This window comes from Columba livia, chromosome 4 (assembly GCF_036013475.1).
Source record: "Columba livia isolate bColLiv1 breed racing homer chromosome 4, bColLiv1.pat.W.v2, whole genome shotgun sequence".
Lineage (NCBI taxonomy): Eukaryota > Metazoa > Chordata > Aves > Columbiformes > Columbidae > Columba > Columba livia.
In genome coordinates this window covers 2,456,011-2,480,660 of record NC_088605.1, presented here as the reverse complement: position 1 = coordinate 2,480,660, position 24,650 = coordinate 2,456,011, and the positions used below count along the sequence as shown (strand labels likewise).

General features: G+C 46.7%; 2 protein-coding genes across 2 annotated transcripts in view; one reads left to right on the top strand and one right to left on the bottom strand.

Moving 5' to 3' along the window:
• ATRN (attractin) overlaps positions 1–13,240 on the top strand; it is a 176,089-nt gene extending 162,849 nt beyond the window's left edge. The window contains exons 28-29 of the mRNA XM_065060197.1: positions 6,630–6,744; positions 8,164–13,240. Coding sequence (XP_064916269.1) covers positions 6,630–6,744; positions 8,164–8,288 — 240 coding nt within the window. The 3' untranslated portion in view covers positions 8,289–13,240. The remainder of the gene's footprint in view (positions 1–6,629; positions 6,745–8,163) is intronic.
• Positions 13,241–18,100: 4,860 nt separating this feature from the next.
• Positions 18,101–24,650, bottom strand: part of GFRA4 (GDNF family receptor alpha 4) — a 76,504-nt gene continuing 69,954 nt past the window's right edge. Inside the window, exon 8 of the mRNA XM_005506442.3 lies at positions 18,101–22,736. Coding sequence (XP_005506499.3) covers positions 22,590–22,736 — 147 coding nt within the window. The 3' untranslated portion in view covers positions 18,101–22,589. The remainder of the gene's footprint in view (positions 22,737–24,650) is intronic.

Sequence of the window (24,650 nt, the reverse complement as noted above, 5' to 3'; positions counted from 1 at the left end):
GAATATTTATTGTTCTAGCCATTAGTTTTATGTGACACATTATTAACCTTTAGAATTTGTCGAATAGAAGCAGCGTAAATAGAAATAATGAGGCAAAATAAAAGAGAAATGTTTAGGTTGAACATCGCGCCGTGCGGCTTCATTGGGGAAAGCACTTGGCTGTGAAATTGTCTCCCAAGGGAACTGGTGGTGAAATCCACACCTGGGTCACCTAGAAATAGCCCAAAGTCCTGCAAAATGTCCTGTTTGTGTAGAGCATCCTGCTGGGGAAACCAAGCCATTTAGATGATCTAATAGGTCTCTTACTGCTTTATAATTGTTTAAGCTTTGCTCATACTCAGTACATATCAAAACTCATAAACAACTGAATTTTTTATGCTTTTTAATGCTTGTTTTGGCCAGTAAAGTCCTTATGGAAAAATAACGGAGAACGGATTTTGTTGCCTCCAGGAACAATGGGCTCGTGTCACCGCTTAGTAAAATACCATCAGCTTCATATTTTCATCCAAGAAAAGGGTCGTCCCTGTTTCCAAAGCACCGCTCAACACAAGATGTATGATAGTGCTTCGTGGTTAAAAAGCAAATGCTGCCGGTGCACATTGCCCAGCAAAGCGCGTTTGAATCCGCGCGCCAGGCCGGGAGGTCTGTGCTGCTTTCTTGGTCTTTGATTGACATTTGCACTGTCCTGATTCATAATTGTTGGGGTTTTTTATCCCCATTGTTTCCACTGATTGTGGCTTTGCAGGTGTAGATGGGCAAAGACCATTGCAGAAGAAAGGTTCAGGCTGCATAGAGCCTGGACCTGCTGGAGAGGGGCCAGAGGAGCCACAGGAATGACCCGAGGCTGGAACAGCTCTGCTGTGGGACAGGCTGAGAGAGTTGGGGTGTTCAGCTGGAGAAGAGAAGCTCCGGGGAGATCTGATTGTGGCCTTTCTGGACTTAAAAGGGGCCCATAAGAAAGATGGGGACAGACTTTTGAGCAGGGCCTGTTGTGATAGGACAAGGCGTGATGGTTTTAAACTAAAGGAGGCAGATTCAGGCTGGACATGAGGAAGAAATTGCTGTCCCTGAGGGTGGTGAGAGCCTGGCCCAGGTTGGCCAGAGAGGTGGTGGATGAACCATCCCTGGAGACATCCCAGGCCAGGCTGGACGGGGCTCTGAGCAACCTGAGCTGGTGAAGATGTCCCTGCTCATGGCAGGGGGGGCACTGGGGGAGCTTGGGAGGTCCCTTCAACCCAAACCATTCTACGTTTCTGTACCATTGTCACTCCAGCTCACTCATAATATTTCGTTGAGGACCAGGAGGAGCTTTAGGGAAGGTTCCTGACAGCCAGACCAGCTGCAGTTGTCTATTTGTAGCACAGATACCACACAGCATCCCTTTTCCTGACCTCCATCCTGGTTGCAACCAGAAGGGAGATGATCTTCCAGCCCCACATTTCTTACTACCGCTGTGCATGTTGGCTGGGTACAACCACTCTCTGTGTTTCATACTCAAGGGCGCAGCTTCTCTCTCATGGGCTCCTGGATGGCTCGTAGGGATTGACCCAGTCCACCAAAGGCGAGATCATCCTCTATTGACTGTTGTCCCCTTCCACCCGCTCCAGCCGCTGGGCTCTGCTGTCCCCTCTGTGCCTCTCCTGGTGTGGGGCTCTGCTGTTCAGGCACCGCGCGAAGCAGTCGTCGTGTGCCGAGTGTCTGAGGGATGCACCCAATTTGCATAGATTTGAATAATGTCTACTTTATTGTGCCATTAAGCTTTCAATAAAAAGCAATCGCTTCTATAATTCCACAATGGGTTTATCAAAACACTCTAAATGAAAGTCTCTGACAGAGGCTGGTTTTAACCATCTGATGAAAGGTGTTGCAAAGTTTGGAGCTCTCTGTATTTTATGGGGTTTTGTTGTGGTTTTTTTTAAGTGGGCCATGAAAAGCCACCTGTCAGACTGAAGCACAAGCATTTAGAATGACCTCATCTCTGGTTGCCAACTCCACTTCAAACCTTCTTGCAGAAAAGCAGCTTGGATCTTCAATAGGAGCCTTCAGAAACCATGCAGGAGACAGAGGTGGGGAAGGAGACATGAGCTCTTAGAGTCATAGAAGAGTTTGGAGTGGAGTGGACCTTCCCAGCTCCCCCAGTGCCCCCCCTGCCATGAGCAGGGACATCTTCACCAGCTCAGGTTGCTCAGAGCCCCGTCCAGCCTGGCCTGGGATGTCTCCAGGGATGGTTCATCCACCACCTCTCTGCCCAACCTGGGCCAGGCTCTCACCACCCTCAGAGCCAACAATTTCTCCCTCGTTTTACGAATCTTGTTAGATCTCCCCACAAATATTCAACCTGAAGCCAGCCAGCTTCTTCTCAGCTGCTCTGCACCATGATAGCACCTACATAGGTCAACATCAAAACACAAGCGGGCTCACAGCAGGACCAGCCATGGTGAGTTCCACAGTCAGGATCTCCATTAAGCTGCTGGTTGAATTACCCACGTATTTTCCTCTGTATCTGCAGAATACAGTCCCCGGGCTCCACCGCCGGGTTGCTCTGTATCTCTCGGAGGGGACAGAATGCCCTTCACTCCCGGCTGACCTCGTGCTTGCATCCAATTCATCATTCCCGTCACTGGGCGCGTGAGTCATTTCATCAGGCTGCGCTTTGTCTCTCGGCCCGGCGAGCGCACGCTTGGCGCTGAGACGCAGGATGAGTCACAGTTCACAAAGCAGGTGCCTCAACTGGTGCTGTCAAAAATAAATTTGCAGCACTTGATTCTTTATGCTGGTTTGTTGGCTTGTTTTTGGTTTTCTGTTATTAACTGCCGCTTGTCTCGGGAAAACGTCTAATTTTGGTGGACAATAGACCATTTTTTTCCCTTTTAGACTGAAGATCAAGACTGACTGCAGCAAGATGACCTTGCGCTTAGTTCTGTCAAAATGAGCCTGACAGATTTTGGTTGCATCATTATAGAAAGTATAGTCCCTTGCTTTGTATGGTTAATAGAAACAAAGTTCCCTATGTGGTGAAATATTAACAGTTTTTTTACTAACCCTGAGCTTTTCTGAGCAGGTTGGCGAGGGGAAGAAGGAGGCGCAGGGTATGTCCTCTGCCCTCAGCTGTCTCTGGTACATCAGATAGGTTAAAAATTCACTGCAGCACAAGGGTCAGGTTCATCGCCATGGAATAAAGCTGAGTTGGAGGTATTGGCGTGGCTGGGGACAGCACTGGCTGCCTCTTTGGGGGCTCTTTCAACACCAGTGACACCTGCATAGGAGCTCCTCGTGGTTCAGAGTGGCATTGGGAGAGCAAAGGGAAGATGTGAGACCTTGAAAAATGAAATAAAAATCCCACGGAAATTGCGAGATCGTGCCCATGGGGACTCATCTGAGAGTTTCTGCTGCACGCCCAGGGTTCGTTAGTTGGAAAGGGCAGAGGAGGAGAAAGGGTCTTGCTTGCGGCTGAGACGTGAGCTGAATTACCCTCCAAGTCCCTTCAACTCTGTGATTGAGAGCTCTATAACCAACTACGCCTGTTCCTTACCGGTTTATGATGTGCAGGAGAATCAGGGTGGTTTTGATACCGTCACCAAGGCCGTGTCAAAGCCTGAAATGCCTCAGGTGGTCCAGAGCAGCAGACGAGGTTCAGAGAGGGATTGTTGGATGAGCGTTTATGTTTAGAAAAGAAATTCAGAGTGTTGCTCATTGTGATGAGCAAAACAAAGGCCGAGATGTACAGTAAAGTAAAGCACAGGGAGGGGGTTAAGGCACAGAAGAACATCAGGTGGATTAGTAATTTTAGATTTGAGGTTAGAAGAAAATTTCTGGTACCAGAGCGGTGAGATCCAGGAGCAGGAGCATCTGGGAAGGTCTCACAGGGGTGATGACACAGGCTGTAAGTGTAACTTTTAAAGCAGAACATTGCACTTTTATGTACGGTCACCTGCATTAGTGAAGAGCTGGATTCGGTGACCGTGAGAAGTATCTTTCAGCCTTCTGTCTCTGTGTATTGGCTGGAGGATGATGGGCCTGCTGCCGAGTGTCCCCGTGACGTTATGAAGCGTATTGGAGTAGAGTTGCACTGAACAATTTATGGTGGGGAAGGAATGGAGTTTCAGAAGCATATTGATTGAAACTGTAGAATGTTTTGGGTTGGAAGGGACCTTCCCAGCTCCCCCAGTGCCCCCCCTGCCATGAGCAGGGACATCTTCACCAGCTCAGGTTGCTCAGAGCCCCGTCCAGCCTGGCCTGGGATGTCTCCAGGGATGGTTCATCCACCACCTCTCTGGCCAACCTGGGCCAGGCTCTCACCACCCTCAGGGCAACAATTTCTTCCTCATGTCCAGCTTGCATCTCCCTCCTTTAGTTTAAAACCATCACCCCTTGTCCTTTCACAACAGGCCCTGCTCAAAAGTCTGTCCCCATCTTTCTGATTGGCCCCTTTTAAGTCCGGAAAGGCCGCACTAAGGTCTCCCCGGAGCTTCTCTTCTCCATCTGAACACTCCAACTCTCTCAGTCTGTCCTCCCAGCAGAGCTGTTCCAGCCTCAGATCATCTTCGTGGCCATTAATCCAGCAGGAGTTATAAGCAAATACATTGAAAAGGGATTAGGAAACATAATCTTTTAGCTTGTTCAGTTGCTTCTTCATCTTTCTCTTCCTCCCACCACCACTTCTCTGCGTGGTCTCTGCTGCTCCCTCTGCTCAGTGCTGAGGATGAGCAGAGTTCTCGCTGTAACACCCTGGCACTGACCTCTGGGATTCAGCAGGACTGTTCTGTTATCAGTGGGATAAGTAAGGTCCTTGGCTTTCTCCTAAAGAAAAATAAACGCTGTGTTCGGTGCACGCTCCCACTTGTACCCCAGAAGTCCGTGGGCTCTATTTCTGCAGTTGCCTTCTTCGTGCTCTCTCCATTACCTCTGGTAATTGAGTCGCCTGTGGGATATAGCACCAGGGTGTGCTTGGTTGATTGTGGGAAAAGCTTTATTCTGAGTTTGATCCTTTTGTGGGAAAGGAGAAGATGAAGAAATCTGCAGTCGTAAAGCAGGCAGACGGCAGCCGCCGTTGTTACAGCCTGTAGAATGCGCATTTATCTACCTTGCACAGACTAACAAATTGTTGTTGCAGTCATTACGGTAAATATGAGATATGAAAACAATTTTAAGTTTCATTTTGCTTTCTGTCATCTCTTTTTTTTTCCCTCTTTTATTGAGCAGCAGTAATTTAATAGCATTGTTTGACTCCTCTTCATTTTTTCGGTGTCTTGCATTGCGTTGAGTGTCTGTTGAACGTTTAAGTACAGTTGTACAATTTTTTTATGCCTAATGGAAAAAGCAATAATTATTTCATTAGTACCAGGGTACTATTTGTCCATACTAAACAAGAAATCAGAAAGCACAGAGTGTACCAGGCAGAATAGTGTTTCTTAGCTGTTTGTGTTTATGCGGAACAAAAGAAGACGCTCTTTTGTGCCTCTACTCATAGGTGTAGACTTGAATCCTCATTTTACTATTGTGTCATCCCACAATAACGCTGATCGCGTGCAATTGTGTGCGAGATCAGGGCCCAGCTTATGTAAGAACATATTTGAGTTTCTGGGCTGTGCTGTTGCATTTTGTCTTTCTAATGATATATTGAAATGAGCTGTTGATCATTCAAATAAAACCTTTACTTGGATATAACGGGAAGATGAAGTTTGAAGACTCTGAGGGTCAGCAAGGGATCCAGTCCCCTGTTCCTTGGGTGGGAACCCCTTCTATTTTCATAGTTAATAATTCACATTTTATCTGAAAATGTTATTTCATATCCACATTTGCAATGTAAGCATGAAGCATCTGTATTCAAAGTAAGTGGGCTTCAATAAAGCATGTAAAGAGCAGTCCATCTAAAGATAGGACAGGTCCTAAGAGCCAGGATCACAAAGTGGTCCTCTGCTCTACTGAATCTTTTGCTTTTCAGTTTTAAAAAGGCCAATAGAGTCCAAGAGACTTGTAAAGCACTTTCAGCCCCCAGAGCAACCAGAGAACATTGTCCAGAGTGGTCAAGGAACCCACTGGAAAATGAACAATGGTCAAGGAGATGGACCATTGGAAATTAATGTCATGGGAAAGAACAGAAGTGAAGGACAAAATTGGGGCGGGGGGGGGGACACACAGCTTAAAGCAAAAAGCAGTGAAAAAGGGAATGGTTTGGGGGTGAGTTTCTTTACGATGTTAATGCAGACAGTGCTGCGAAGGCGTCACATAGAGTTAAACTTTGGAAATGGAAGTTGAACCACCAAATCACAGTGGTCAGGTGTTTGCGATGGGTTCAAAGGGAAAAAAGAACCTTCAATCCTGTTTTTTAGCATAAGCTGCTCCTTTGTTATTGCATTTAGGGAGGAGAACAAGCCTTGTGTGGTCCTTGACTTTTTAATCGCTAGATTTTTATTAAGTAAATGTGGGTTTTTTGCGACAAGTCAGAGTTTTGATTGTTACTAACGATTGTTGCTTTGCTTGCTACGTGCTGGAAATTTGCCCAGCACAGAAACGTGGTTCATGCCCTGAATCTGGTGCGATCTGAAAGCAGAGACGCCGCTGGGGAAGAGGGAGGGTGCGATGCGCTGTCTGACAGTTGTTTTCTCCTCTTCCTTCCCTCGCTGCAGACCGTACCAAAGCCAATAGCGCTGGAGCCCTGTTTTGGGAACAAAGCAGCCGTTCTCTCTGTATTTGTGAGGTTGCCTCGAGGACTGGGGGGTATCCCGCCGCCAGGACAGTCAGGTGAGGAATATTGGCTTGGTATTAACTCTCTGCTCCTTCCCCAACCTCACAGTCACCTCACACTTTCGGATTTGATCCCGTATCCTGTATCCACACAGTGGCCGAGGATGCGCTCGGGTTATTTTAGGCTTGCTAACTCGGGCCCTGCCAGCTTCTGACCTGGTGTTTGAATCAATTTCTTGGGTCAGTTGATGGATTATTGGATTGGTCAGTTGATGGATATTAGGATTACAATTTAATTTGTGGCTGGGGTGAAAGGGGGATCTGGTACAGACAGGTTTGCAGGACTTACGAAAGTAACTTATCTCCCAGGCTATTCCCTTCATTCCCAGCTCTGTTTATATAGAGACGTGAAGTCATAGAACCATTTTGGTTGGAAAAGCCCCTCAAGATCATTGAGTCCAACCATAACCCACCCCTGGCACTGCCCCATGTCCCTGAGAACCTCATGTCCGTCTGTCCAACCCTCCAGGGATGGTGACTCCAGCACTGCCCTGGGCAGCCTGTTCCAATGCCCCACAGCCCTTTGGGGAAGAAATTGTTCCCAGATCCAACCTCAACCTCCCCTGGCGCAACTTGAGGCCGTTTCCTCTGCTCCTGGCACTTGTTCCTGGGGAGCAGAGCCCGACCCCCCTGGCTCCAAGCTCCTTTCAGGCAGTTCAGAGATCAGAAGGTCTCCCCTCAGCTCCTGTTCTCCAGCTGAACCCCCAGGTCCCTCAGCCGCTCCCATCACACTTGTGTCCTTTCAGAGCATCCCTGCCCTCCTCTTAGCAGCTCTCAACAAAGAAGTTTTCGGCATCCACCCTGAGGTTTCCTTCTTCTCAACCCCTTCTCACTTGAACCTCCTTGTAGGGCACTGAGACATCGTCTCCTGAGCAGTTTGTGGTTTAACTGGGTTTTCTCCAGCACCCAGTGAGCACGGTGAAGCAGAGGGTTAATAGAAGAGTGTGAGCTGGGATGGGATGGTTTGGTTGTGAGCTGGGTTGAGATAAATCCCAGATGGCCAGCGGTGGTTTGTCTGTGGATCCACCAGGAGATGGTGGGTGTTGGGGACGCTCAGTGAAACCTCCTTGCACATGTGCTTTGAGGATTTATTCCAGCCCATCTTCTGGTGCAGGGAAAGACACCCCCCTTCAATATTATGGGTTTTACATCCATTAATACCCACACTTCTTATTTCCAGCTTTTTCAACTGCAGTTGCTTTCGATAAAACATGCAATATTTAAAAGCTTATTTCAGAATAGCCGCTAGAGTTTAATCTCTTAAGCCAAAATTCCTTTCTAGTTTGCTTTTTCTTTTAAGAAGAACTCAAAAACTGATATTGATGTTGTGGCTCGGAGGGTTTTTCTCCGCTGCGGTGGGAGGATTTGCGGCTGTGGCTGTTTCATTCCGTGACTTATGTTGTTCTGTCGCCCCAGGTCTCGCGGTGGCCAGCGCGCTGGTGGACATTTCACAACAGATGCCAATTGCCTACAAAGAGAAATCGGGCGCCATACGAAATCGGAAACAGCAGCCCCCTGCACAGCCAGGAACCTGTATTTGATGCATGGACATCAGAAACTGTAGCGGGTTTTAAACAAAACAGAAAAGTAATACCTAGGAGGAGAAGGAGGAAGATTCCCAAGTTGTGTCGGAAGAGACTAGAAGCGCTCGGAAAAAGAAACACAACTTCCTTGAACCCAAGTTTTTCTCTCATCTGCGTGATAGTCGGCTTGATTTGACAACTGCTCCACTTAAGTTTTACTGACACGTGGCTTCAGATTGCTCCTTTGTTTTCTTCAGGTTTAAAGTAAAATGGTTTTCTCGCAGGTCCCGTAACATCCGATCGCCACCACTCATGGTCAGTTGTAAATAGAACCGTAGTCCAATATGAATGACACTCAGGTTTATACATGGAAAGTGCTTTGTAGTTCATGTATTTATCAAACTGTACAAAAAAAGAAAAAGATGCAGTGTTTACAGGTGTCAGCTCTCAACACATAAACACTACTATTAATCTTCAAAGCATCTTCATCCTTTGTTTTCATTTAATATTATATGTTTATTCCCACATTATTTAAGTGGAACTCTCTTCAAGATACAGCATTTTTGTAGATGTCATGGTCTGGAACATCAGGAACACAGAAGCGGGGATGGTTTAAAGGTTGATGTCGTGTGTTGCTCAGACCATGTGAAATACCTGGAGAAGTTGAATTTCGCTTTTGAAGGACTCGGCGTTTACATCGTCTTAACCTGCTTGGCGTACACCACACACAAGTGCCTAGACTGGAACAGATCTAGGGAGTGAGGAACCTGCTACACACCTTCTTTTTAACATAATTATATTCCTTTTAAATATATGTATACACACATACATATAGTCACCCACAGCAATCTGTGTTGTTTGTGCGGTCAGGAGAAAATGGCATTTTCCTCACCAAAAACTACTCGACCAAATGGAAATATCTGGAGGGAAAGCAGAGTTTAGTATCTCATAGGAAACAACTGGTTTCACCAGCACTTCTAATAGCAGCGGTTTGTGTTCCAGGTCCTATACATCGTATTTCTTCTGATTTTCTTAGCCCGTTCGGCCTCTTTGCCTCCCTTGTACCTCCTGGATGAGTAAGATTTGCTCCATCTCCTTACAGGGTGTAAAAAGCAACACTCTGGGTACCAGATCATTTGAAGATGAAGTAAAATAGAACTTTAAATAAAAAGCAAGCAGAGCAGCTTCGTCTGGCCCCAGGTTTGAGCGTTACAGGATCAGTTACTGGTCATTCCCATTTGGGTTGAGCTCAGATGTTGAAGAAGGTGGTTTGTTGGTGAAAGGGAGGGACTTGCAAACAGCAAAGGGAAAGTTTGGCTATTGGGGGCTGTACCAAACCCTCTGAATTACTCTGATTAGTTGGGATTGTGGTTTTGAGGTTCACGGTTGGGTTGAACTCAACGCTGTGTGTGCCGGTACCCAACGTCTCCCTTGATTCTGGAACGTGAGTGAAGGAATTTGCTCTTGAATCTTCTGTCGAGGTATTAACGCGCCCTTTTCCAAAATGAACCCAAGTAACTGCATCTTCTTGTGCGCACATTTGGGTGATCGATCACGTATCAACCACTTGTTCTTTTCTCCTTTTTTAATTAATTTTTTGTTATTTTAAGCAGTTTGGAGAAGCTCTTTGGAGCAGCATCACGATAAAGATGCGAATTGCTGTACGTGTCCGGACAGTGGTGATGGGCGACAGCCTGCAGGTTTAAACACCGCGGTGGACTAGGATTATAATTTAATGTATCATTTAACAAATACATATATGTGTGTGTACATATATATAATGCATCTGTTTCTAAACCAGAAGTCTAAATGTTCTCTTGGGGAAAGAAATTAGGAGGGCGAAAGAAATTATGGGAGGGAAAGGGGGGAGCTTTGTCTTACAGAGTGAATGGGTTTAGGCAGTTTAAGTTTTGACTAATGCACAGATTACCTCAGACAGATTCATCTCCTCAACTACGTGTATAGGGTAAGTCTGAACTAGAGAAATAATACTGGACTAAAATGCCTCTCCTGTTATTCATGTCCCTGTTTTCGGTCGTGATGCACATCCCCGTGTTCAGAGATGTCTTCTTGCTTCTCCAAGGTGATTATTTGGCAGAACTGTCAACCCAAATTGAGAAAGCTCTTGTGCTTAAGTCTCCATATTTAGGACAGCGCTTAAGCAGGTGTTTAAAGTTGTTGCTTAGGTTTTCCTAGGCAGAAACAGCTTTCAGGACAATAGGCCTGGAGGGGTGATAGATTTTAACTGAAAGACCTAAACGGGCTTTTTACCCCTTCAAAAAGTTGGTTTCTCTGGTCTCCAAAGCTTAGAGAAGTGCAGCCACAAAAGTGACATGTTAGATATTGCAAAAACGAGTAAAAATAATCAAACTTTGAGGTTTAGCCAAACCAGAAAAAATATATATAAATAAAGGAATGAGACTTATTTATATAAAGAAAATGAAACAGCTCCTTTATGACATAGCTCTGTTCTGCATCTTATCTCCATACTGATGAGGGAAAAAGAGGATTCTCATACATATCTTTGCTGTGAACAGTTTCATCCCAGCTTGAAGGTAAAATAAAGGCGGTGGGGGGAGGAAGAATTGCGGTTGTTTATCACCGGGCCAATATGAAAAGTGAAGGATTTGTGGGTTTATTTCTTTTGGAGGTGATGGGGGGGAAGAGGAACCTCATTTCATGGGAGAACCTGTAAATAAATGACAAATAACACACCGATTTTGCACTTGTACATAAACTATACAGTAGCGTGCAGACCATGGAAAGATTGAAAGTGTATATAAACCAGGAAAAAAAAAATATTGAATGTATTTTTGATGCATTTTAAACGATGTATGAGTTTTGTCTTAATAACTTCTTCATCTGATGAGTATTAGGTGACTTCCCAGAGCTTTAAAGAAACATCAAATTATATTCGTGGTATCTTGCAGCATAAAGCAGGGAGGTATAACTTTATTTTTATGTATTCAAATGCATTTCACTTAAATGTGTAAGAGAAGGAAAATACGACTCTTCCATTTGAAAGGGGGAAAATAACGACGCTTGAAGACAGGTAATAAAAGTACTTAAAGTAGTAATTACTTGGAGGATTAAGTCAGCAGTTTAAGCCTCTGCCATTAAGACTGTGCCAGTGATTTCCATTCAAAATCACTGTTTTCAAGTGCTTATATCTGGCTGAAGTTCAGCATTTGAGGTCTCAACCCCCAGAACATTTTTATTCTTTGAGAGCAGCCTTTAAAACCAAATTAATAAAGAATCAGAAATGCTGTAGCCCTTTTATTCTAGAAAGCAACAGTTCTGTTGTTGTTGTTCAACGTTTTCCATGTTTTTTAGCCCAGACTTTCTTTGGACTGTTTGTAGCACGACAGGAGACCCGGACACGTTATGGGTCAAGATGTTGGATACGAGAAGATTTATGAGACACAACTTTTGAGTTATTGCCGCTTTCCCTGGGCTTAAATGCTCTGTGTTGAAATTGCCAAAATAAAGCTATCCGCGGTGCGGTAATACCTGCGATTAGCTTAAATTCATAGTCTATAATGTACCAAAATGTGATGGTATGGCATCATAAAGCGTGACGGCCCCTGTTGGCAGGTACACGCTCCATAGGGGTAGTTTGTGTTCTAAATACTGATCAGAAACATCGTTTTCTCTCCAGTCAACATTTACCAAACTACGTAGTCCCTGGGTTTACAAATGGCAGCTTGGCCCTAAATTGGCTGAACTGATGAGATAAATAAAAGGCTGAGATAAAACTTGGGGCTTTCCCCACAACCCGCTGGACGTCCAGCGCTGATTCTCCATCCGTGACAGCTCCAGATGTTCACAGCTGCTGCTTTGCCTTTTCTGCAAGACCCCGAGTTAGGGACAGAGCATCACCTGCATCTCTGAGCCTGCAAAAACCACAAAAACGAGGGGTTTTCCAGTCCTGAGCTTGCGAGAAAGCAAAGAACGGACCCGACGTGCCAGGAGCAGCTTTTTGACCCATCGATAAGCTGCAGACGCCGCCTCTTTCCTCCTTTTTCTTTAGATCTTCATTTGGGAATAGTCCATGGGAAGGGCAAGGAGAGGGTCGGACCTTTTGGAATCCGAACGAAGCTGCAGAGCAGGTTTGGGAGGGAAAGTCGTTGGTGTTTTGAATGCAAAGACAAGATGCTTGCGGAGCGTTGGGGATGCGGGAGCAAAGGGACGGGCAGGTTTCTCATTTTCGGACGCGGTCTTGGCAATTTTAGCCAAATCCACACTTTTTCTGTCAATAGCTGCTTAAATCAGAGGAGTTTCCCATGTTAGGAATACTACAATGACGTGTATACGCTGATTTCTTTTCTGCTCGGTTTACCACTTTGTTCCACCACTACTCACGGACTATCTTTGTGCGTCTTCCAGGTACTACAGTTCTTTATACATTTCTTCTCCATTTATCTTTGACTCCACAAACCTCACCAGAAGAAAGAAGGAACAATATAATGTGGACAAATGTAACATATGTCAGTCCATATTTTTATTTAAAAAAAAAAAGGCAAAAAGAAAATAAAAACAGAGTTTTCTATTACTCTAGAATTTGTGCACAATAAATATCCTTTACACCAGGATCCTTGAATTAATTTTATTCTGGATTGGTTTGTTTCCTTTATTCTGTAATTATTTACGATTCTTCTCTGTGTTCAGACCTGAGCTTAGTTTGTTAATATGTATAATTTAGCATTTATTGCATTCGTATGTAAATATGAGCAAGCATTGTAAACTATTTCATTGCTGGGGACTGTGGGTGTTATACATACACACATTTAGGACTGCAGGTTTTGGTATAATTTTTTGTATTGTAAAATAACAGCTAATTTAAAGCAGGAACGAGGAAATTATTGGGAGGTCTGTGCATTTTAAATAAAAAATGTGAAGTACATGTATATAAATAAGAGTAAATAATGCAAATCTTTCCTCTGAAATAAAAAGTAGATGATCTGGTTAAATATTTCTTTTCAACACTTTTTTTTTTCTCTTTTTTTCCCCCCTTTTTTTCAAATACAGGGAACAAAAGAGGTGTTTAAGAGTCATGGTGAGGATGAGGTTTTACCATGGTGGTGGTGCCCTAAGGTGCCTGATAGAAGCTCTGGTCACTGGTCTTGGAGGTGCAGAAGAACTTTTTGCAAGGGCAAATAGTGACAGGACAAGGGGTGATGGCTTGAAACTGAAAAGAGGGGAGATTGAGGTTAGATATAAGGAAGGAATTGTTGTCCCTGAGGGTGGTGAGAGCCTGGCCCAGGTTGGCCAGAGAGGTGGTGGATGAATCACAAAATCGACGGGGTTGGAAAAGACCTCAGAGATCATCCAGTCCAACCCTTGGTCCAACTCCAGTCCATTCACTAGATCATGGCACTAAGTGCCATGGCCAATCTCAGTTTAAAAACCTCCAGGGCCGGTGAGTCCAGCACCTCCCTGGGCAGCCATTCCAATGCCTGACCACTCTCTCTGCACAGAATTGCTTTCTAATCTCCAGCCTCAATTTCCCCTGGCAGAGTTGAAGCCCATGGCCCCTTGTCCTATTGCTGATGCCTGGGAGAAGAGACCAATCCCCACCTGGCTAGAACTGCCCTTCAGGTAGTTCTAGAGAGTGCTGAGCTCAGCTCTAAGCCTCCTCTTCTCCAGACTAAACAAGCCCAGCTCCCTCAGCCTCTCCCCATAGGGCTTGTGTTCCAGTCCCTTCCCCAGTCTTGTTGCTCTTCTCTGGACCCGCTCCAGCACTTCAATGAACCATCCCTGGAGACATCCCAGGCCAGGCTGGACGGGGCTCTGAGCAACCTGAGCTGGTGAAGATGTCCCTGCTCATGGCAGGGGGGGCACTGGCTGAACTTTGAAGGTCCCTTCAACCCAAACCATTTGATGATTCTATTATCTTCTCCAAGGTTGCCTCTGAATGGTGCTGGAAAGGACAAGCACCCTAACGACGTGTCAAAGTCATCACTAGAGGAAAAGGGATCATCCTCCTTGCAGGTCACCCAGGATGGTCAGGGCTGAAGCAGGGATTTATTTGCTCCAACCTCCTCAACACTGGGGTTATAAGCCCTTCCTGCTAGGATAGAACTGGTCTTTATTTGGTTTGGCGACTGTTTTACTGTCCTGAAGTTCAGGCTTTCTGCATTCAGTGTTTAAATAAGCCCAGCAGAACTTAAAAATCTCAGCCTGTTTCCATTCCTGCTCTCGCTGCTGATTTTCCCACTAAATCGCTCCTTCCTTTGAATCAGAAGAAAAAAACTTGACAACCCTGGAGGCTGCATGACCAAAAGTTTTTGCGAATGAGTTTGCAACCTTATCAAACGTTGGTGCCAACTGATGCTTCAGAGGAGCACAAGAGCCAGGAGAATTAAATCGGGGGTGACCGCTCCCACCCTTTGGAAGTCCAAGTGTGCCTACCTGGCATCCAGGAAAAACGAGACGCAATCTGTTGTTCTCCATTTATTTTTATGTCGCTCCTCAGCTTTGAAATTAAGCACTGCTGAGATGAAGCGGAGTTGAACCTGGTGTTTATGAGCCATGAAGGTTTCAGTCACCGCCGTCTCCTGGGACCGTCGCGCTGCTCCATCCTGCTGCATTAAACCTGGATGCCAAATTGCTGCCGAGAACACGCCAGCCTGAAATCACAGCGTGGTGTGTCCAGACTGGAAATGGAGTGGGCAGGGGGTTGTGGGTTTAAAGCCAGTTTAAGCTCATTTTGGTCAGCGGGAGAAAACGTAGATGAACAGGACCGTATTTCATCCCTGCTCTGATTCTTTTCTTCTTGTTTTGTAGCAAAGAAAAGAGGTTTGCAGGAAATGAATGGAAGAGTGTGTGGAGGTTCTCCAAAGCTCTGCCTACCATCAGGACAACGCTCTTTGCAGTCACCCATCATTGCTAAACGCACTTGGGTAAGGAGTCAGAGAGGTATTTGTCATGCAGCTTTCATTTCCACAAGACTTAAATACCCATCGTTTACAGAAAGAGGGGAAGCAATTTTAAGTGTTTTTTACCAAGCAACCAGTTTAATTCAACCACCCTACAGAAAGCCTGAATTTGGGGTTGGATTGGGTGTTTTTTCGCCTTACCCAAGTAAAAGGTGGCGTTTGGGGCAAGTCTCGGGTTGGTTACACATTGCTGGTTGGTAGTAAAATCAGCTGTTGGTGTGATGGAAGCATGAACACTTGCTTTTTGTTCCCCGTTAGTGGGAAGAAGGGAGGAAAGAGAAATACAGTCAGTCCAGCCACAGCTCCACAGCCAGCACAATGTACCATTTTGGAAAAAGAGCATTTGCACAAGTTTTTTGGTGTTTCTCCTTGTGGGCTTCGGTTTCTGAACTAACTGAGTAGCAACAAAGCAGGGGATGGAGTCACAAAATGAAAATCCTGAGATATTGCAGAGGCATAAGGTGGGGGGATCTTTTAATAAGATATAACTGGTGGGACCTCCTGATGAGTTTATGGGCTGTTGCCCCAGGACTCAGATGTCTCCATCAGCTGGAGATGGGCTGGTGGGCTTTAATCTCCCCCGAGCCCTCACGCCAACCCCTGAATTTATTTCAGAAGCAGAGCTTTAGTAGGGAGGTCTGGATTGTGACAGCCCGTCACAAAGCATCGTTATGATGGGGAATGAAAGCAGAGAGCGTGGAGATAACCGCGGTGTCCGCCTTTCTCCATCCATCCCACCGACAGCTCGCCGACTGTTTTATCAGGTGTGCAGCCACAACGTGCCCCCGACAGCGTGACTGGCACTATCGCCATCCACACCATCCCTGCTCCCACCAGAAATCATTTCCATTACTCCTTAGGAAATAAATATAAAAAGAAGCAGCGCTTAGAACATTTTTCATGTCAGAGCTAATTCCGCAGCGCTTCCCTTTGGCTGACATCCACCGTTTCTGCGCTCAGCACAGAAAGACAACATTTTAATAACCGAAGCGAGATGCACCCACCCCTATCAGCACATTAGCGCCATTCGCGTGGAGATAACGGATGGTAAATCGTTGTTTCTGCTTTAACCGTCCCCTCGCAGCGGTTGTACATTGGCTGTAGGATTTTGCTTGTGCTGTGTCTGCGGTCACAGCGCAATGGGGGGGTGGTTGTTCCCCATTCAGGTCCTGCCCGCAGGTTTTATAATCAAACCTCCAGAGATGCCCCAGGCTCATCTGGGCCCCCAGGGAATCCAGAGGTTTTGGGTCATGTTTCTCTGGGGTCTGGGGAAAGTCACTTCACCAAAAAACCACATCCAGCCCTGGAGATGTGATAAATTGAGGGTCAGACAAAGCCCCCTCTAGCTATTAGTGATGCTCCCACTCCAAAACCTCCTCACCCTAAATGCAGGGTGATTTCCAGGCTTGCTGGAAGCCAGTTGCAGTGATCCAGAACAGGGATGCTCTTACTGTGCTTCACCCCGAATCGATCAAACCAGCACACAGGAGTCTCCTTCAAGACCAAGTCCCCCAAAACCCAGCAGCTGCTGGCACCCCCATCTGGCCCTGGACCGTCCCCCACCAGCTTTTTGGGTGCTGACCTTGGTCGAACAGCCGCCCGCCAAGAAACAGGGAAAATACATCAAACCTGCGGTGTTTTCACAGCACATTTCAGGTTCAACCAGCTGCAACTTTCCCAGGAAATTTCCTTTATGTCGGCAAAACCCCAGACGCTGAAACAGCCATCATGGGGAAGGAAACGACTTCGTCGAGGGTCCCGAGTGTGGCCCCAACCCTCAGGCTTTGCTGCCCCTCTGCATCCTCAGCTGCTTCGTACGTGCATGAAAACAAACAGGGTTTTCGGGAGGAAAAGATGCAACCTTGAACTCACTTTGTGTTTAGGACCCGACTTGAATTTCACTCGGTATTTTTATATAAATTTTATATACATTTGTTTTCTAGATATTTTTTTTTTCACCCACAATTGGCAAGAAAACATTCAATTTGCCTCTAATCAATTTCCCTGTGATTTTTTTTTTTTTTGTAGGCGCCAAAAATAACTCACAGATGTTTGTGGCGTGAACAAAAGTCTCCCCGGCTGGCGTGAAGCGCCACCCTCCTCCTCCTCCTCCTCGTCCCCTCCCCTGTGCCCTGCGGGAGGGCGCAGCTCCAGCCGCCCCTGTTAGTTCCACACTCCCCGCTCCGGGTTGCACGGTGACACCTCAGCATCAGTAGCTCCACATGCCACTAATTGCGGGTGTGCAATTATTCCCATTGCTGCTATGCCTTGGAATGCCTCCCTCCTCCTGCACTGGCAGAGCTTTGAGCTAAATCTCCCCAAAATTGTTCCCAAAGCTTTGCGTATGTAACCCTCATGTAAAGCAGAAGCAGGCTCAGGGCTCGGGTGGATGCGTGTCCCTTTCCCAGTGGCATTGGCAGCTCTCATAGAATTGTTTAGGTTGGAAAAGACTCTCAAGATCATCGAGTCCAACCCATAACCCAGCCCTGGCACTGCCCCATGTCCCTGAGAACCTCATGTCCGTCTGTCCAGCCCTCCAGGGATCGTGACTCCAGCACTGCCCTGGGCAGCCTGTTCCAATGCCCCACAGCCCTTTGGGGAAGAAATTGTTCCTAAATCCAACCTCAACCTGAGGCCGTTTCCTCTCGTCCTCTGTCAGGCTGTCTCAGCAGAGTTGGTTTCTCATCCATCACCCCTCCCTGCTGATAGGCAGCTAATCAGAGCTGGGTTTCCAGCCTAGCACGGAGCATCTGATCCCCAATCTCCCCCAGGACATCCCCTCCATTTCTTCCAGCTGCCCTTAATGGTGTGGGACCACTGAGCTTGACGGGTGCACCAGCCTGGCCATATGGGCACGGCCAGCCCCGCATCGCAGACAAGAGCAAGGAGGGATCAGGAAAATGCATGTGTGCTTTATTCATGGATATGTTTGAATATTGACATGTACAGAAGAGATAAGTACAGGTTATACCCCGGTAGCAGAGGCAGACATAACCATCCTCCCCATGCACACACAGCCTTTAGCATCCCCCACCACCCGCGGGGTTATTGCTCCAGCATCTGCTCCCCAGCAAGGTGTCTCCTTCCCTGCTCATGCTCTCGCTTTGGCAATGATGTGGTATTTGTACATACGCAATATTTTATGGGCTTTCAGGACGGCCAAACCACTGGGAACGACGCTGAGCAGCCAAAAAATAAAGTTCAGTGGCTACAGAAAGTTTGGCTACAGAAAACTTGGCTGCTTCTTTTTTCATGACTCTTCTTTGTGCTTTTGAAAGTCCCCAGGTATGGAGTAATTCCTAAAAGGAAATTGTCTTCCTTTCTCTGTTCTGCTTCTCACAGTCCTTTGCCTTTACAAAGCAGCCGCTATGACTTTGGTGGTTAATCAAGAGACTTAAAAATGAAGTTCCGTGGTTCATTTCACAGAATTCAACAGAGATGAAATTTCATTAAGAAAAAGAATCGCTGACTTTTCGCAAGGGAAAAGAAACGGCCTGTGCACGCCTGTGTTTGTGGGCGAGGGGGAATGGAATTGGGTTTTTTGCCTTCAAAAGCACCGCTCAAAAGCCATCATTACTTGCAAAGTTTGATTCATGAATGAGCTTGGAGGGAGAATTGACATTAAATATCGGCAAAAAAGGTGAAATGATCAGGAAAAAGTCATGCAGGTTTGAAGATATATATATATATATATTATTTTTTAAAATTCTGTGTAATATGACTGCCCATCCCAAGCCCCTGGCTCTTTCTTGCTGGGCAAGAGGCTCATTGCTCTGAGCTTTATCCTCTTCATTTTGTAGCATCCCCAGGCCACGGGGAACCCCAGGAGTGCAGGACCTGGCCTTGGACGGTGCTCGAAAGGTGCTGTTTGCAAACTCACCACGTAGGACAAAGGCTGCGGACCGGGAATGCACTTTCGAACCTTCAGCCTCCACTCCACAGATATTTTTGAGGTCCCTCAATCAAGGGCATGAGGAGGAAACCCCTCCAGCAGACACCCATTTAAATTAACTCACTGCATGGGTTTTTTTCACAGATCCCAGCAGACTGTCTCCATGTTTTTTGGCCTTTTCATGCAATGCCTCTGTGGTATGATCTGTGGTAGTTGGCTGTCACCTTACACAGCCTCCCAAAAAATGAAGCCTGAGAGGATACCACAATCGAGGGTCTCTTTGACCCACGACTCTTAGAGACAACTAACACCCTAAGGAGTCTTTAAATTAAGATCTAAATCCAGGGGAGATGACAATGTCTGTCACTGAAATTGTGAAAAATCATTTAAGATAAATCTGCCAGAAAGTGTAACCAGACCATTGGTCTGGCTGTGGGACATGCTAATGGCCTCGGTGACCTCTGCAGGTCTCCTCCATCCCCTTTAGTTTTTGAGTAGGATTCTCTACATCTATTATTTTTCTAGTCCAACCCCTGCCATGAGCAGGGACATCTTCACCAGCTCAGGTTGCTCAGAGCCCCGTCCAGCCTGGCCTGGGATGTCTCCAGGGATGGTTCATCCACCACCTCTCTGCCCAACCTGGGCCAGGCTCTCACCACCCTCAGGAGCAACAATTCCTTCCTTATATCTAACCTCAATCTCCCCTCTTTTCAGTTTCAAGCCATCACCCCTCGTCCTGTCACTATTTGCCCTTGCAAAAAGTTCCTCTGCACCTCCAAGACCAGTGACCAGAGCTTCCATCAGGCACCTTAGGGCACCACCACCATGGTAGAACCTCATCCTCGCCATGAGTCTTAAAAAACATTCTTCCAGGTATTTGAAAAAAAAGGGGGGAAAAAAAAAGAGAAGAAAAAGCATTGAGAAAAATATTTAACCAGATCATCTACTTTTTATTTCAGAGGAAAGATTTGCATTATTTACTCTTTTTTATATACCTTGGCCAGGCTCTCACCACCTTCAGGGTCAACAATTTCTTCCTCATGTCCAGCCTGAATCTCCCTCCTTTAGTTTAAAACCATCACCCCTTGTCCTATCACAACAGGCCCTGCTCAAAAGTCTGTCCCCATCTTTCTGATTGGCCCCTTTTAAGTCCAGAAAGGCCACAATAAGGTCTCCCCGGAGCTTCTCTTCTCCAGCTGAACACCCCAACTCTCAGCCTGTCCTCCCAGCAGAGCTGTTCCAGCCTTGGATCATTTCTAGGGCTCCTCTGGCCCCTCTCCAGCAGGTCCATGTGTGTCCTGCGCTGTTTTCCTGCACAGGTTTTACAGAGTTGCAGTTAGTAGCTGTGTCACCTGGTGCACAGAGGGCTCCATGTTCTCCCAGAGGGCACCAATGCCCTTCATAAAGGGGAGATGTTCACAGCAACTCAGCGCATGGTCATGGCACTTTGAAGGGAGACTTTCCTGCCCACAGCCCTGACTCCCTGCCTGCTTTTTCTGATCCACATGAGCCTCTTGGTAGTAAAGACTCCACATGCACAGGTGTGACACGTGTGACTTGGATCTCGGCATGTTCCTCTGCACAGCCCTGGATTAGGAGAACCAGGTGCTACAGCCCTGAGGACCTCGAGGAGCAGAACTTTGGATAGGATGCAGCCAGGATGATTTCTGTGCATGTCTTACACATCCGCAGGTGTTCATTTGAAAACAAGAGTGGTTTCTTATTGGACCAAAACCCAAGAAAGTTGCCGCACTTTCTCAGCAAAACCCGAAGCTATTAAGCAATGGAAGGTGTTCTGCAGGAAATGTGAATAAAAAGTGCTGGACTTTGCTGCATCCAAACACCATGGAACTGATGATGTTCTTTGGAGGAGCACAAACCAAGGAATAAATGGGCTGCTGCAAAACCCAGGGCTGAATAATTAAGGAGAATCTGAAGTTATTCCTGTGCCTCTTGTGGTGGGACAGCCTGGGTAAGCATTTTTCCTGGGAAACCTTCTCACCCTTCCTTGCCATCTTCTTTCTTGATGTGATCTAACAAGGGGTTCAGCCCCACAAGAAGGTGCTGGGAGTCCCCAGCTCACCTTCTTGAGGGAAGACCCTTGAATGTTCACGTCATGCATCTGCTTCTCTGTGCTCTCGGAGAGACAAGAGAGATATTTGTCCTCACTCTCCAGCTGGGTCCAGCTCAGTAGAGTAGGTCACTTCACCAGCCTTTGCTTAAAACACCTCTTAGCTGAGTAATTAGCACTTGGCAGGAGGCAATGACCTTCGTGTGCTATCCTGGACACAAACAATTGCCTCCACCAGCTCTTCAAGGAAGGGAACTGTAGCCATTAACTCCCTACTCATGACATGACTCATGACATGGCCTTTCCACAAATTGGCTGGATATTTATGTCCCCAGGGTGGTATTTAGCAAACCTTTCTATCCCACCTCTTCCTTGCATGACTAATTAACCCTCTTGACTGAAGACTCTCTTGGTCTCTGCAAGACTGGCAGATGCACAGGTATCACGTGGGAATGGGTTGAATTGAACTCAAACTGAGTCCTGCCCATGGGTTCACACATTCATCCTGCACAGAGAAAGGTTATCTTGGAGTGGGACATCACTGGCTTCTGGTTGTTTGGATGTGACCAAAAAAATAACCCAACCTACCTCAAGCACTTTACAGGACTGAATAGAGATGCCAGGGTTGGGACACAAAGAAAGCCAGCTGCAAACAGAACGCAACACACGTGTTTCTTCCTGAACACCATCAATACATGACACATGTTTCTCTAAAATGGAGGGCCCGAGGGGTAGATGACAGCTTGGAGATGCACGTCGGTCATGGTTTTAAGGAGATGGATAATCCCAGTGAACCAGTTTGTAGTGTGGTCACTTGGTCCACCCCAGAGGTGCTTCAGGATCCTCTCTCATGAACAAAAGCAACCACCTCCTCACCAGGGCTCTGGTTTCATCCCTTTGAACCAGGTGAGCTGCCCTTTGGTCCTGAGCAACCCTGGAGACAGTCTGAACTCCGCATCGCTTGATGTGTCCTTTCAAGAGCCTCTCAACATGAGTCAGAGCTTCAGGAAATCTCCTAACAGCTCATCCATCAAAAGTCTTTCCCCTCTTGGCTGGGGCAGGCAAAAGTATTTCCTTTGCTGCTCTTGTTTCTTGGCTCAACTCTTTCCTTCAGCTTTTCCAAGGAAATTGTCCATGGCTCTGATCCCATCCAGAGAGAACTGGAGAGACAACAACCAAGCTGTGGGGTAGAAAGGTATCCAGGACCAAGAATGAGCTGGTTGTCAATGATGCTGATTGTATAAAATCAAATAAACTGGCAGACGGATGAGGAGGAGGAAAGGATGCCCGTAAGCTCACCTCTCCTTCCCATTCCCACCCTCCTCCCTCACCTTCCCCCAAAAAAAGTTACTGGTCTGGTTGTTTGGTAAAGAAACTGACACAAAGAGAGTCTCTGCTTGGCATGTGCCCACCCCGCTTCACATCGCGAAGAAGCTCAGCACAGCAAGCGCTGGGAGAAGCCACATCTGCTGTGGAGAGGCTGCCCAGAGGGAGGGAGCTGCTGGGCTGGAGGTTCCTGATGACAGACGAGTGGAGCCCCGCAGGAGCCTCTCCTCTCCGGCCACCTGCAAGAGAGAGGACACAGCACACGGTGAGTGGTGTGGGCGTTCCTCACCTTGGTCCTTCTGAGGACTGAGGGCTTGGGGACCATGCAACCCTCCAATGTGTGTGCATGGTCAGAGGGATCCAGGGCTGGTCTCAACACCTCAACTCTAGTCTGGAGGTCACCTCCACTCTGTTGGAGGTGGTGGTAGTAGGGTCACCTCATGGGCAAAACACTGGGCATGCAGCCTGCAGGTTTGGACACTAGTTGGAGGTGCCATTGTCTGAGGTGGGTGCCTGGACACCCTCCCCAGTCAAAGGAGATCCATGCAGCCCATGGAGCCATTGCTGGCCAGGGCTTGACCCAATCGCCTCTCCAGGTTGATGTCCCTTGGGTCTTGAAGACACCTCCATGGGGCTGGCAGCCATATTAATAGAATCATTTTAGTTGGAGGACACCCTCTCAAGATCATCGAGTCCAACTATTAACCCAACACAGTCACTAAACCATGTCCTTAAGAACCTCATCTACACATCTTTTAAACACTTCCAGGGATGATGATTCCACCAAGCAGTAGCTGGGAGCCAGATGGCTTACTCCAAAAATATAGTGCATGTGTTTGCATGACTGACTTCCACCCTGGGTTCCTACATCTTGCAGACAAACTGTACCCTTGTCCTTTTACAGCGCGTTGACATTTGTGGCTGAAAATTTACTTTACTAGAGTCTTCTATTTGCATTAGCTGATAACTGAGATAATTTAAAGCCAAGGCTCTGCACTGCTATGAAGACAGGAAGCAGGTGGACTAATTGAACCATAGTAGCTTCCCTCCTCAAGTCAAGGGGCATGAAACTCATTAAACATTGAACAAAATCTGGGTTTGGAGTTGAGTCCCAAGTCAAGACCCAACGCCTCAGCTTCCCTTGCAGTGTCCACACTCCAGCAGCACTCACACTTCAGCAGAGGGATGTGCTGCTGTCACATGGAAGTTGGCAATGTGGTAGAGCCATCCCTCACTACAGTTGCTTTCTCCAGCTCTCCACTTGCTGGTGGCAGCAGCATTTGTCTATCTGGGCTGGACTGACAATTATGAGAAAGGTTCATAGCTTCTCCATCACTTCCAGGATGAAGTTCTTAGTGCAAGGTCTGGACCTCAGGCCACTACTTGGACTACTCGAAGGTCTGGGGAACACTGGCTAGAAGCAAACCTTCCAAATCTCCTGGATGCAGAGCTTATGGCCTGATGAAATTATGTCTGTCCTGTGCATGGCCACCAATGCCCTGAAAAGCAGTGAGGGATGCTGAGGCCACATTTCTGCACCTCCCATCCCACTGCTCTGTGAAAACAGAGTATAGGGAGTTAAATTTGGTGTTTGGCCAGCAAAAGAAAGAGGGAAGAGGCTGAAAAAAATTCATGTGTGGAAGCTCTCTGAAGGTATCGTCTAGCCCAGCGCAAAGCCCACGCTCAGTCCTTGGAGTCTAGTTAACTGACAGCTTCTGTTACCTGAATGTTCAACAACTCAGGGTCGCTGTTAATTATTTAATAGTAAAATAATTCAATCTGAAAATTACTCTGGTGGGTGTCAAATCAAGGTCATTGCTTTTCATTTAAAAATAAAATACTTAATGCCTACTACTGCCATCACCAGTGAATTAATCTGTTACTTGTTTTAAAATAATTTCAGTTAAATATTACTTTGATACTAACAATTTGCTGATGACTAAAACCCTTTCAGGTGAAATTTTTCAATGCTTAGCAAACCTTAGTTGGTTAAGCCTTGACATTATGACCTCCAGGATCCTCATTTAACACAGAAGGAACCTGCACCCCAGGCAGCTGAAATGCTGGTCTGAAGCTCTGGGGCTGCCTTGCAGGAGGGTGAGGAGCCAAATCAGTGGTCCTGGCTCCCCTTCTACACTCCGGAAAAGCCCATG